The 14,498-nt window shown below is 41.7% G+C and overlaps 1 protein-coding gene across 8 annotated transcripts in view; it reads left to right on the top strand.

Annotated features, from left to right (window-relative positions):
* The window catches only part of RABGAP1L (RAB GTPase activating protein 1 like), a 758,983-nt gene extending 746,370 nt beyond the window's left edge, over positions 1-12,613 (top strand). For 7 of the 8 annotated variants that reach the window (XM_027611227.2, XM_027611226.2, XM_027611229.1 and 4 more), the window contains 4 exons: positions 489-572; positions 4,282-4,353; positions 9,051-9,248; positions 10,235-12,613. In XM_027611227.2, the coding sequence (XP_027467028.1) occupies positions 489-572; positions 4,282-4,353; positions 9,051-9,248; positions 10,235-10,387 (507 nt within the window). In that variant the 3' untranslated portion in view covers positions 10,388-12,613. The remainder of the gene's footprint in view (positions 1-488; positions 573-4,281; positions 4,354-9,050; positions 9,249-10,234) is intronic. The other variant, XM_035722282.1, reaches the window with a different exon arrangement.
* The last annotated feature ends 1,885 nt before the right edge of the window (positions 12,614-14,498 follow it).

The raw sequence follows: 14,498 nt of genomic DNA, 5'->3' as shown, positions 1-14,498 counted from the left end.
CAAAAGCTTCCTGTTCCCACCTTCAGAGAGATACCAGCAGTGACCGTAGGGGGCTTTGAATGGGAAGGCCTAACCTGCTTCTTCAGTCATTGATTATACAGCAGTAGGAATACGCACATTGCCTGGGTGTTTTGTTTTGTTTTGGACTCTCATAAGAATAAAGATAGCTTCGGGGTGCCTGGCTGGCTCAGACGGGGGAGCATGCAACTGTTGATCTCAGGGTTGTGAGTTCAAGCCCCACATTGTGTGTAGAGATTCCTTAAAAATAAAATTAAAAAAAAAAGAAAGAAGATGGTTTCTGAATGGACACTTATTTAACAATATATTTATAAAGTAAGTGGTAAGGATAAGCACTTGTATAATGGGGTTGCTCATATGTCTTGTGCATTACAGGAGAGAAAGAAAGATGTCTGCATCTCTGGAGATGATCAGGCTTTTGTTTAGGCTTTTGACTGAGGCTTGGTGTTTCTCATTCTCTTTCTCTCTAGCTAAAAGAAGTCTTCCGGAAACAACTGGAGAAGGCAGAGTATGAGATAAAGAAGACCACAGCTATCATTGCTGAGTATAAGCAGGTATCGTGCCACTGCGGTTTGCGTTGCTATAAAAGTGATTATTTATATTGTTTTTCTTTGGGGGAAAAATAATTTTGTCTTTAGAGTTTCCAGAGCAATGATTGCACGCATTCATTAAATTTGGTGGCTTCCTTTCTCCTCTGAAACAAACAGTGACTGGACATGCTTGCTGATAACATGGGAGGTGTAACTGAGCAAAACAATCTGTTGGCTGTTTACAATGTTTGGTAGATTGAGAGGAACAGGAAAGTTGATCTTTATCATTGGGATCCTGTCTCTGCCCTCCTCAGAAGCACATTTCCAGTAGACCTCACTAGTAACATTTGCCTCTTTGCCAGGGACTAAAGCTTAGTGATTATATCAAATGACAGTATCTGGGGAATCAGTGTGTCCTTTGCTGTCACAGTATAGAATGTGGGAGCTCTTCTTCCCACGTGGCCATGTGGCCTTACCCAACCATGGCCAAGGCTAGCAGGAAACCTTCTGTTGGGAACCTTTGATCTCTTAATGGAGGGCTTGCTCTCCTTGAGGATTGTCCTGGCCCCTTCACCAGAGTGCTCCCAGAAAGCCCTCATTCCTGCCCGAGTAGTATCGTCTTGTCTCTGCTGGGACATGGCAAGGACTCTGCGTCGCTGAGAAACCCTTGAATGGACTGCAGCATTTCCAGCATTCCAGAATTAACCAAGGTACCATATGTCACCTGCTTATCCTAAGAACTTCCTTGGGGTCTCCTGCCTCATGTAGGAGTTTGAAATCTGATTCCTATTCTTTTTTAAAATGTGCTGCTTATAAATAAAATTTATGTTCCTCATGGAAAATTAAGAAAGTGTAGAAGAGCACAAAGAAAACACCCCCGCCCCCGCTTAACCTTGCTAACTAGAAATAGTCACTGTCATATACTGAATATGCATTGTTGCTATATAAATAAAAATGTCATTTATATTGTTTGTGCTAGTTTTTGCAGCTGGTTCACTTCATATATTATGAGCATCTTTTCAGAAGGATTTTTCTCCTTAATGGACGAATCCTTAGAAATAAGGCTTCAGAGCTGTTTCACTCTCTTTGATGATAGTATGTGTTGATTCCTGCTATCTGAGAAACTTGATTCTTTGGGGGATCAAGAGATGAATTAATTCAATTTCTCTCCTTTAGAAGCTGATCTTGTAATGGGGAGCTAATACCTGTGCACAAATAATAGGAAAGGGAGCTTATTGCCCATGGGAAATGAAACCCTTCCTGGAGGAGGGGTGATTTGAGCTGTGCTTCAAAGGCCAGGCGAGATTTGGGTATGTGGAGGCAGCGAAGGGGGATAGAAATGGGGCAGAGAGGGACAGCACATGCAAAGGCATGGAGGTGGGTTAGTGAACAGAAGTAGTTTTGTTTGTCAAGAGGTTCGAGTACAAAAAAGAAGCAAAGGTGCGTTGGGTCCCAGTTCGAGGAGGGGCTTCGGGTTAGGCAGAGGAGTTTGGATTTTATTCTGTTTACAGTAGGAATGTTTGAGCAAAAAAAGTGGCATAATCAGGGACATTTTGTTGGCACTGATCTGTCCCAGTGAGAAATGTGGAACCAAATGGAGAGACCCACAGGCAAAGATACAGACCAGTAAGAGGCTAATCGTAGAGTCTAGGTGAGAAAATAGCCTTAAACTAAAATAAGTAGTAATGAAAATGGAGAAGAGAAAGACACAAAACATCGTCATTTTTTGCTGGACAAGGGAAACACTGAAGGTGATCCCGAGATTTTCAATTTGGGTAACTAGGAGAAGGGATGGTTAAACATTAACCAATCCAAGGAACATTAAAGACCATGTGCTATGGAACTTGCCATCACTGCAAATGGGTTTTCTTTCATCACCACATTAGGCCATGGGTGGCCGCCATGTGCAGCACTCTTCAAAATAGTAATACTTGGGACTGTTCTTGAATATTATCTGGCAGGCACTACCAGTAATGTAAAAGGCAACAGACCCATCTGCCTGAAGATAATTAGGATATAAAACATAATCCACATGCATTCTGTAGTTGGAATTGGCTATGACTGGCTTTATTTTGGAATCTTTGGGGTTATTTGAAAGGGTATATGGTTTGCCAAAATTACTAGGGAGACTGCTTCTTTTTCACATCAGCCAGTATAGTCGTATTCATTATTTCCAGGCTTGGATCTGGAGAAATTGGAAATAACTCTACAAGCAGGCCCTGGTCTCTAGAGCCATTTTTTTTTTTAAGATTTCATTTATTTATATGAGAGAGAGAACATGAGTAGGGAGAGGGAGAAGCAGACTCCCCACCAAGCGGGGGGGGGCGTGTGGGGGTGTGTAATGACTCTTTCCTAGGACTGTGGGATCATTACCTGAGCCGAAGGCAGACACCCCTCAAGACAGACATTATAAAAAAAAAAATCCCAGGGGTGCCTGGGTAACTCAGTTGGTTAAACATCTGCCTTCAGCTCAGATCATGATCTCCAGGTCCCTGCTCAGTGGGAGTCTTAGTGGGGAGTCTGCTTCTCCCTCTCCCTCTGCCCCTCCCCCCACTCATGCTTTTTAGCTCTCTCAAATAAAAAAAATCTTTTTTTTTTAAAAAAAGCCTGTTTTGATAATACAGGTAGATCTTTTACGTTTTTAGTTCAAATTGCATTTTAAAATTTGACCTCCCTTAACTTTGTTTATTCCACTTTTCAGAAACAAAAGATCTGTATGTCACTCAAGGAATTTGAACATCTAGTAATTTTTTTAAGCAAATGGTTTTGTTTGGCTGGTTGGTTGGTTGGTTTTGGCTTTGAAAGCACTTATTCCTACCTGCTCCTAGTACTTGTTGTTAGCACCTTATTTCAGAATCAATAATGAGATTCTCTTTAATGAGCACTTATTATAGGCCAGGTGCCATATTGAATCCTTTGCATACATTTTTTCCCACTGATTATCACAGCACAGCACTTTGTATTTATGAGGGAACTGAACCTTAGGAAGGTTCGTGAATTCACCCAAGGACACACTGCTGGAAAGTACTAGAGCTGGACCTCAGGCTTGTCATTTCACGCCATGTTGCCAAACCCCTTGATCAGAATTTTAGTCTTTATTTTCTGGTCATTTTTTTTTTTAAGATTTTATTTATTTGAGAGAGAGAGAATGAGAAATAGAGAGCACGAGAGGGAAGAGGGTCAGAGGGAGAGGCAGACTCCCTGCTGAGCAGGGAGCCTGACATGGGACTCGATCCTGGGACTCCAGGATCATGACCTGAGCCGAAGGCAGTCGCTTAACCAACTGAGCCACCCAGGTGCCCCAACTTCTTAAGGAAACTTTGGTCATTGAAAACAGAGACTCTCTCTGTGGCTGTCCATAGGAGAAGTTTCTAGTCCAGAATTCTTTTCATCAGGTTTCCAGAATGGTACTTTGCACAGAGTGGATACTCAGCAAAAATTCTATAGACTGATTCCAAAAACAGGACAGGAATTCACTGGAAATAGTCACAAAGTCTAGTGACAGAAATCAAATTACCCCATGTGTTTTTCTACTAATTAAGATCAAAATATACTTTATGCATGGAACACTCTCAGGCTCTCTGCTGGGCATGGGTGGCATTTGCAGGGCTGTTCTTTTGCAAAATTTTCTCTAGCACCAGAGAAGCCAGAGCACTGTATGAGTTGATACACAGGGATGTGCACATCAGAGTTGTTCTGTGTCCTAATAAAGAAACTCTTCTCTTTTCTTCAGATCTGTTCCCAGTTAAGTACCAGACTGGAGACACAGCAAGCGGCCAGCAAGGAGGAGCTAGAAGTGGTAAAGGTGAGGGAGAGAGAAATAGCTCTGTGGTTTGGCTTCTTCCAGATTCACAGTCTTACCTCACTACCTGATAGGACGATCCCAGTGCGTGAGGACGCCCCCCAGGCAGGACAGTTTATGACGTCACGCCCGCCCTGCCCCTGTCGGTGCGCGGAAGGATTTAGGAACGCTGGATAACAGAATCTGTCTCTGATTCGGGTGTGATCCTCTTCACTGCCCGCGGAACGGTTGTGTTCCCATCAGTCTCAGGGGTTGTCGGAGGCAGGTAGTAGGACTTAAGCCTTGTCACAAGAGGCCCCTGAGCCTTCTTGGAGGGTGGACGCCCGGGAGCCCCCAGCATCCCAACTGTGCCTGAATGGATGTGGCTTCGGGATGCGACCCCGGAGGATCATGCCGTTGCTCTCCACCCGTTGTGTAGAGAGCATTTGTTTATATGCTGCCCCCTGGTGGTGAGACTCCGTTGTTGCTTATGTGAGAAAAGCGATTGCTTGTTCCATAGCAACAGCCGCAAAGCAAATGAGTTGGTGTCTTAAGCAGCGTGGGCACGGCCGGCTCTCGTGACCTGCATGACCGGAAACCCAACGGAGTTCTCTTTGAATATATTCAGGTTGGATGCTAGTGCATAAATGCGTTCTAGGCACGTTAGCATATCCCTGAACAACTTGGACCAGTTATTTACCTCTCTAAGCTATATTTTGTACCCTGTGAGATAGAGACATTACCTGCCTCGGCGGGTTATTTTTAAGATTAAATAAGATCACATATATAAAGTGCTTAGCTTAGTGGTTGGCACACAATAAACACATATTTTTGTAAGTTTATAACCTGAAAATCTGAGACATGAGAACTGAAAAATATGAACCTTGTTCTGACTTTGTATCCCAAGTGGTTTTTTTTTATTTCCTGTTCTAAAACAGTCTGTTATTAGTGACTATGATGTTGGTCATCTCCCTGCCCAAACCTGCTAAAATTTTGGGTTCGTGTCTTTCCTCTCTGGGCTGCCTTTACCGTCTTCCTCCTTAGCCTTTATCATCCTTTTATTTACACTAACACTCAGTTGATGAGGTGCCTTGGCATAAAAGCGTTAACTATCCTGAACTAAAATCTTCGTAGAAATATAAATGAAGTGAATTTATATAGATCACTCAAGGTTTTATTGAGCATGTAACTATGTGCACAGCTGTTAGACTAATGTTGTTTTACAGAAATTATACATAACAAAAAGTTTAGAATTTTCCTGGGAGCAAGTTATACATATGCATGTGAAATATTTAGGGAATAGTTCAAAAGCATGTAAGTCAGCACTGAGTTGGATGACACTGACAAGCAGGGTTATACAGAAAGCAAAATCGTAAGAACTACAGACCAAAGATGAATTTGTGGAGGAGGCTGGACTGAAGCAGGATGGGTAGAATTCTGTGAGAAGGATTTAAAAAGGACGTTCTGGAAGAGACTGTGGGTGAAGACCCAGAAATCACAATGAGTCTCCTTAAGGAGACTAATGTGTTTCGAGTGTGTATTAAGGAATCAAGGGAAATACTGGATAAAGAGGTAGGCTTGGCTAATGAAAGCCCATGACATTCAGGCAGAAGAACTTGCACTTGTTTTAGCTGAGTAAAGAACAACAACTAACACCTACTAAACACTTTCTGTGTGTACTTTTCCAAGGATTATCCCATTTAACCTTCACAAATTCCTGAGAAGGTAGACCCTATTATATCTTCTTCTTTTTTAAAAAAGATTTTATTTATTAGAGAGAGAGAGGGAGAGAGAGCACAAGCAGGGGAGCTGTAGAGGGAGAGGGAGAAGCAGTCTCTCCGCTGAGCAGGGAGCCCGATGCAGGACTCGATTCCAAGACCCTGGGATCATAACCTGAGCCGAAGGCAGACTTTTAACCGACTGACCCACCCAGGCACCCCTATTATATCTTCTTTTTAATGATTTATTAGATCTTGGTTTATTTATTTATTTGGACAATGATCACCAAATCAGGTCATTCATGATCTCAAGGTCACAGTAAGTAGTAAGGCCGGGATTTGAACCCAGGGAGTGAGACTCTACTCTCCGTAGCCTTGGTTACTACACTGACCTACAGCCTCTTGCCCCAGCGCTACTTCCTTTTCATCTCTTGTTCGGCGCAGTGCTGTGACTTTTGATGTCTCCGTCCTCCCATCACACCATTCCCCCTTCAGGTAATCCTCTACACTAGAATTAGAATGAGCATTCCCCAAGATAAATACGACTCTCTCACTCTGTGTATCAGTTTAGAATTAGATTGGCCACAGAGAGGAAACCCAAAATAACAATGGCTTAAACACAAAAGATGTTGATTATATCATGTAAAAAAAAAAAAAAAAAAAGTCGTGGGCTAGAAAGATCCTTGGTTTTATCAGCAATCCACACTCGTCAGTTATCGGTGACCCACACCCTCAGCATGGGCTTCCATCCTCAGGGTGACTTGGATTCAACTGGAGTGGCCCCCATCACACCCACCTTCCAGGGTAGAATTTTAGGCCAGAAGGAGATGCAAGGGTACAAGGGCCCACCTCCAACTGGGTGAGCTCTAAGTGGCCTTCCTTAAAGCTCCATACCACACTTTGCTGACCTATCAGAACTGAATTTCATGGCCACACTTAGCTTCAGGGGAGTCTGGGGAATGGCATCTTTTAACTGGGCAAACTGCCAGCCCAAATAAAATCCGAGTTCTGTTAGTGAGGAAGACGGGGAGATGGATGCTCGGTGGGACTCTGCAGCCTCCAGCACACGTCTGTTCTTCAGCTCGCCTGCCGACTGCAGCCTCATGAGGCTCGCTGCTGTCTCTCCAACGTGGAGCACAAGATGCAGTGCAGGCATTTTCTATGGGATAAAATCGGGATTCGATAGCATTACAGTTGAGAACCTTTACCACGGGGCCATGGAGAACCCTTGTCACTTCCTTCCTCTCACTGCTGAGCCATCTCCTCCCGCTGGGCCCTGCTCCGACTCCCTTCAGTTCTCTGAAGGACCAGCTTCCTTGCACACCGTGCTCTCCCTGCTGAAATGTCCTCCTCCCTCAGGGAGTCTGTTCCTTCATATGGTTCAGCCTAATAGAACTGCTTACCCAGCTTGGTAAACTTCTAATCATTTAAGACCCAGATCGAAAGCCAGTACTTTAACACCTTATTTAGTCAACAATGACTGTATATAACAAATACTTGCTATGTGCTTATTTAGTGCCAGTAGTGGGCTGATTATTCTTACAGGTTCTGAAGAGAGTTACCAGATATCTTTCAAGTGTCTAATGAATATTAATCAGGTAGGAATCTGAAGAGTGCCTTAAAGATGGGATAAGAAAGCAATCCGGGTATGTGTTGTAATGAGCACTGGGTATTATATAAGACTGATGAATCACAGACCAGTACCCCTGAAACCAATAATACATTATATGTTAATTAAAAAAAAAGCAATCAGTGGGGGCTGAGAAGGTGATTTCTAGGGATTCAGGCCTGGGATGGGAAGAGCTTGGACATGTCAGAGAAATAATTTAGTGACCAGCTGAATATGGAATGAAGGAGAAGGGAAAGAAAAGATGACCCCAGTGTTCAGGCCTAAATGATGGAAAAACAGGCATAATGATACAGAAATGTGAGGAGAGGTGTGTGTGTGTGTGTGTGTGTGTGTGTGTGTGTGTGTGAAGAGAGGAGTGTAGTTTCGGTTATGGACATATTATAATATGTAGTAGTATATTAAAATAGAATTATTCTGTAATATCTTTTAGCTCTAAACTATTTTTGGAAGTATTTTAAGAAAACAATAGCACCAGTGTGTTGAAGAGTTGTTTTTGGTCAGTGCTCTGCACCTGATTGGTAGGCCAGGCACGAGGCAGAGTTACTTTCATTACCTTGAACAATAATGATCCTCTTTGCTTTAAAGCTGAACCAAAGGACATGACATAAACTTTGTTGCAAGCATAGATTTAGGTCCATCACAATGACCTTTCTCAGTCTACTGTGGGCCAGCTACTTAGACTCTTGAAGTTCTTCACTTACAATGGGGGTGATGAGAGTATGTGGTTTTACGGTAACTCTAGGATTCAGGAGACACTGCGTGGAGAGCCTATGGCATGGGGCTCTAGAAAGACTAATGGCAGCACAGAATTTCTAGAACAGGTTTCACAGAGATGCTCTCATAGTTTCCATTTCCAGGGTCTCTCTAGACATACTTTAAGAAACAAGGAGCACCTAACTTGCACAGCTGGGTTTTTTTTTTAAATATTTTATTTATTTGACAGAGAGAGACACAGAGAGAGAGGGAACACAAGCAGGGGGAGTGGGAGAGGGAGAAGCAGGCTTCCCGCCGAGCAGGGAGCCTGATGCAGGGCTCGATCCCAGGACCCTGGGATCACGACCTGAGCTGAAGGCAGACGCTTAATGACTAAGCCACCAGGCACCCCACACCACGCTTAATGACTGAGCCACCCAGCCACCCCACCCCACAGTTGTTAAGTGTACTAAGTTAATGACTGAGCCACCCAGGCACCCCCACAGTTGGGTTTTGTGCTAAAACCATTTTGGTTGCAGCACAAGAAAAATAATTACCTTCAGAAGTAGGCCTGCCTTTGAGGACCACAAGCAGCATCTACATGAACATCTTCTCTTGTTTCAGGAAGTGATTTCTGCCGTGAAGTCGTTTGATGTGGGTTCTCTCTTTGGCTATTTCAGGGTAAAATGATGGCCTGTAAACACTGCAGCGACATTTTCAGCAAAGAGGGCACTCTGAAGCCCGCGGCCATCAGCAGGGAGGAGCAGGGCGTAGACCTGGCTGATGAGAAGGACGCCCTGAAGAAGCAGCTGAGGGAGATGGAGCTGGAGTTGGCACAGACCAAGCTGCAGCTGGTGGAGGCCAAGTGCAAAATCCAGGTCGGTGACCAGAGAAGACACACAGTCTGTGCCCTAGGACACATTCTCGTCCTTTGGGCCCACCCATCCAGCTCAGCATCTGAAGATGTTTCCACATACGATGAACACAGTTTTGGCACACTAATGTGTCCTCCATAGTCACATTTTACATCATTATTTTTAAAGTGACATAAACACATAGTTTTAAATGAAAATGTAGTGATTAAAATAATATCCAAAACAGGTTTAAGCATATGCTTTTTTAGCTTACCCTGAGATTTCTGTTGCCAAGGCCCCTCCTTCTCATCGAACTTCAGTCACTGTGGTAGCTGATGCTGAAAATGAAAGGCCAGACCTTCTCTGTTGTCCTCCCCCTGACAGGTGAACATTAGCTGACACCCATTCTTTGCTTTGGAGCTTTTTCTCCTTCATCTTTACCTGACTTTACCAAATCCCTTTCCCCAAAATCTATGTCCATATCGGAAGATAACATAATTAGAAAAATAGTCCTGGCTTCTGATGGACTGTTTCCATTTCCCTTTTCCCAAGGTCCTTACCCACCACCATAGCCTGCCATGCCTCTAACCTGAGCCGCACTAGCGACCCTTAACCATTTCTGTGCTGGACCCAGGATGTTCTCAGGGGCAAAGGCCATGTGTTTGCAACTAGAATTCATTCATGCTTACATCATCAGTAGAAGTTCATCCATATGTCTATTTGTTGTTTTAAACATGTTGTTACCTAAACCTAAATTTGGACCAAAAACGCAGGGGGAAGAAAAGATAAAATGAGCTGGCTGTTCAGTGGAAGCAAGATTCTGACTTTCAGTGGTAACTCTTAGCCCTAAACTGTTTTCTTGCATTAAGAAGCCAATTAAATCTCTTGTGGGTTTTGTGGGAGGACAGCTGCAGCTATACAGGCCGGGGGATTCCAAGAAGCTATACTTCGGTTTTTTGGGCAGAGAGAAAACACTTGTATAACTCAGATGATTTTCTTTTCTTAATTAGGAACTTGAACATCAGAGAGGAGCCCTTATGAATGAAATCCAAGCTGCAAAAAACTCTTGGTTTAGCAAAACCCTGAACTCTATCAAAACGGCCACGGGCACCCAGCCGCTGCAGCCACCGCCGGTCACCCAGCCCCCCAAGGAGAGCACATAGTTCCAGCCTCCCCACAAGCACAAGAGCACAACGATCAAAGGGACAGAAACCCAGGAGGAATCTCCCCGTATCCCTTTGCAGGAAAGTACAGGAGGCCAGAAAGCAAGCCAGGATCTCTCAGTAGCTCTCACTCTTTCTCGTTTGACACTTTGCAAAGGGATGTTTAAACTGACCTGAGTTATGTTGAATACCTGCTTTCGAGCTTCTTCATGGAAGGCCATGTTCAGTTCCATCATAGTATTACCCATTATTTTATATGCCTGATGTTTAGTTGGAAATAAGTAATTCAGAACTAAATGCTTTTTATTTAGAACTAATTATTCATAATTACACTTATTTTCCATAAAAATGGAGATGTCTTTTATTCCAAGGTTGAAGTGATAGAATGATATTTGTCACAGAAAAAGAAAAGAAAAAGCAAAAAGATTGAAATATAAACCTCTTATCTTTTCAGAATTTATTCAGATAAAGCACACTGTGGGACCATTTATGACAACTGTCAGGTTTCTTCCTGAAAGTGACTCCCTGGAAAACGATAATCCTGTCTAAAGAATAAACCTGGGATTGAACAGGCCCCCCAAAAAGAATGAGTTTATTTTCATTTCCTGATGGGTATATCTGGAAATGAAGTACCAAGGACCATGGAATAAGATAGACTATTGAGAAAACACCCTAGATGAACAGAGATTTTGATAAATGCAGGATAAGATAAATCATTTGGCCCTAGTATTCTAACAGGTCCTTTTGAGAAACTCTACACGGGAATTGCCGATTCTTAAGTCTGAACACAGTTGTGACTTACAGCAAACGTGAAGTCAGAGGTGGCTATTGTGAGTTGCAGCATTAGGGAACCTTTACCAGAGAAGCCTAGAAAGGCCCAGGGTCAGCCATTGTGCTTCAAATGAAATAGAGAACCAGGGACAGAGTATTTCATTTAATGTTGACATATATTTGCTAAGTAAACACTAATATACTTTACTTTTTAAAGTTATGAAATGGGAAATAAAGGTCAGCTTCACATCATCTTAGTTTACTGTTAGACAACTTTTACTGATTTCTGTATCTCCCTAAAATGCCCTTGGTACCCCAGATGAAGAGATGCAAATGCATTGGTAACATTTTTGATTGAATATAAAATCTTTATAGAAATACTTATCTCATGGAGAAGTAAAGCTGTTCTTTAAAAGTTGGTGGAAATTGTTTTTTTCAATTATATTTAACCTATCTATATATATAGTCCTTGCAGGAAATCTTTTGGTAACCGCAAAACTAATTTTCACATTTTCTCAGCTAGTTTGGAGGCTTTGGTCCTTTTATGCCAACCAAACTACTGTCCGCTATGTACAATAACATTTATTGATACTCATACTGCGCTTCATTGTTGAACATATTCTTTGCAAAGGATCTTAAACTCTGTAGCCAGAGTGATTCTCATCTGTGCCATATGTTGCAATTAAAAGTAACACATTCTTGGAAGCCTGGGTGGCTCAGTCATTAAGCGTAAGCGTCTGCCTTCGGCTCAGGTCATGATCCCAGGGTCCTGGGATTGAGCCCCACATCGGGCTTCCTGCTATGCGGGAAGGCTGCTTCTCCCTCTCCCACTCCCCCTGCTTGTGTTCCCTCTTTCGCTGTCTCTCTCTGTCAAATAAATAAAATCTTAAAAAAAAAAAAAAAGGAAGTAAAAATTAAATAAGAGCCATTTCAACTCCAGGAGCATGCACTATAAGTTGCTCATAATAGATCCTTTCCTCCAAAATGATCATTAAACTCTAAAGAGTTAAGTCCCCTTCATTGGTGTTTATTATATCATCTACAATGCGTAAAACTGATATGGATGTTATCCTTTGTTACACTCATCAAATACTTTTCTTACAGAATTGTGTTTTGTCCTGTCACCTTTCATTATAATCATGTCCTTGTAATCAAGCATTCTGAGTGTCCATGTTGACTCTGATATTCCCTACTTGGTGATTTAGAAAAGGTAATCTGCTTTTTTGTTGTTGTAAAATATAATGGCTAGAAAATTGCATCTTGGTACTTGTTTCTGTAAATTATTTAGTATAATTTTTTAGCTTTGCTGGTACTTTATGCTTTGATTCCAAGAAGCCTTGTACAAGTTGCCTTATCAAATGGCCAGCTAAATCAAAGATGTTCTTTTGTGTTTTGTGAATCATACAGTTTTACTGTACAGAGCTCTTTTTAACTTCCAAAAATCAGCACATTCCACAGAATGCCTAAGTTGTGTATTTTTCCTTACGCGGTAGTTGATGGAGAAATAGAATGGCTGTAGGTACAGTCCTCACCTGTACACCAGGCTCAGTTCCAGAGCCCCTTACATTTTTTTTTCTTTTAAACAAAATCACCAGGTACATACATTCCAAATGTGTAATCTGTCTTTTTGCATTTTCTCTTAACTCTGTCAAAAGATTTTAATGGCAATCTATAGATTTTTTTTTCTTCTCCAGTTCCATATCATACTTAGGTATGTGTATTGGTACCATAAGTCTAAACTGTTCCTCACTGCAATGCCTTTGGGTCAGTAGCAATACTAGATAGAAAGAAAATTCAAAATTTGGTATATGATATGATTATTCATTCAACATGTTATAATAGCACCACCCCAGTCCTTCCCCGTGTATTGTTTGAAAACTCATGCATCCCTGTATTAAGTAACTGTTAGTTTTAATTTCACTTATTTTGAAATATATTTGAAAATTGCTACTCTTTTCTTGAATTTCTTTTAGAAAGACATCAACCAGCCCAGATAGCTAGGAAATTTCCAAATATTCTAGAGTGTTTTTCATCTTTTCCTGGGATATGTTGTATGAAACATTCCTCCAGAAATCCAACACTTGCAGTATTCTGAAGAGTGATGATTTATCTTTTCATTTAATTCTGCAGAATAAATGAAAGGAATGAATTTCAATTTGATAGTTCAGTTCATTAGCTTTTATATCTTGAGACTCTTGTTTAACACATTCTTTGAAGCTGAAAAAAACTCAGCTGAATTTTGTAGTGCATATGTTTGCTAGCTTCACACCCTGAGCCATGACACAATTTGGTTATATTTAGTTACATATAATTTAATGCAAAGAAATTCTCAGCTACCTAATGTTCTGTGTGTGAATGCCTATCAGAAACACTAATAGGAATGTCATATAGGCCTCTGGCCTCTTTCCATACAACCACTCTCTCTCTTGCCTTCTCCCAGCTATTCAGTTTGTAATATTTTCATTGGCTTTCTTAAATTTCCAAAGTAAAGTACAAAAGCAATCTTTGTACTGATGTTGGGATAGTTAATAATAATACTTCTTTTTTTCCAAAATTTTCATTCTATACCGTATATTAATATTTTTCTCAAGCCCCTACTCCATTTTCTTAAAATATTTTCCAATTAATAACTAGTGGCTTTATTTCCCAGTGAAAGTGAGAAAAACAAGAGAATGCACAGTTCAGGGCATGAGATGAGAGATCCTGAAAGCAGCTGATCAGTTACTCAGGATGGGGCCTACACGTGTAACTAACGTAAGGGAGAGTTTTCTTTAGCTGCAGTCAGCCCACTAATGATTCTGCTAAGGTGGTTGTCTGATTTCAAGATCCCTTGCAGGGAAAAGGGAGCCTTTAAAAAATTAGATACCTTGTTTTCTCTCTCTGGGAAAGAACACTTGTAATTACTTAGCAAGAGGATTCTGTTGTAGAACTTACTCTTTTAAAAAATCCAAACTCTTAAATAGCTGATTTTCTTGCTTCAATTACAAGTAAATGAGAGAACGGACAACCGCTGTTGTTTGATTTGAACACTGTTTGACTTGTGTGTGTGCGTGACTGGTAGAATTTTACATAGAGGATCCCTGCCTCTTTGTACGGCCCCTGAATACATACGTGGCCAGTCTTTCCCTCTGGTTGACCTGCTGGTGCCACCCTGAACTAGAACTGCTCTAGAACAGCCTTCCTCTCTTACAGTGACTTCCATGTAACACACGCAAAGCCCTTCATTTTAGGAATTTCCTTCTCTCTCAAAAGTTACCACAATGAATGCTTCCACGTGGGCTGCATCTCAACAGATGACGATTGTGAGTTGTAACGAGAAAAGCGGATGTTGACAAGTGGC

Source organism: Zalophus californianus, chromosome 10 (assembly GCF_009762305.2).
Source record: "Zalophus californianus isolate mZalCal1 chromosome 10, mZalCal1.pri.v2, whole genome shotgun sequence".
Taxonomy (NCBI): Eukaryota; Metazoa; Chordata; class Mammalia; order Carnivora; family Otariidae; genus Zalophus; species Zalophus californianus.
The sequence above is the reverse complement of the archived record's forward strand: the minus strand, read 5'-3'. Positions and strand labels throughout refer to the sequence as shown.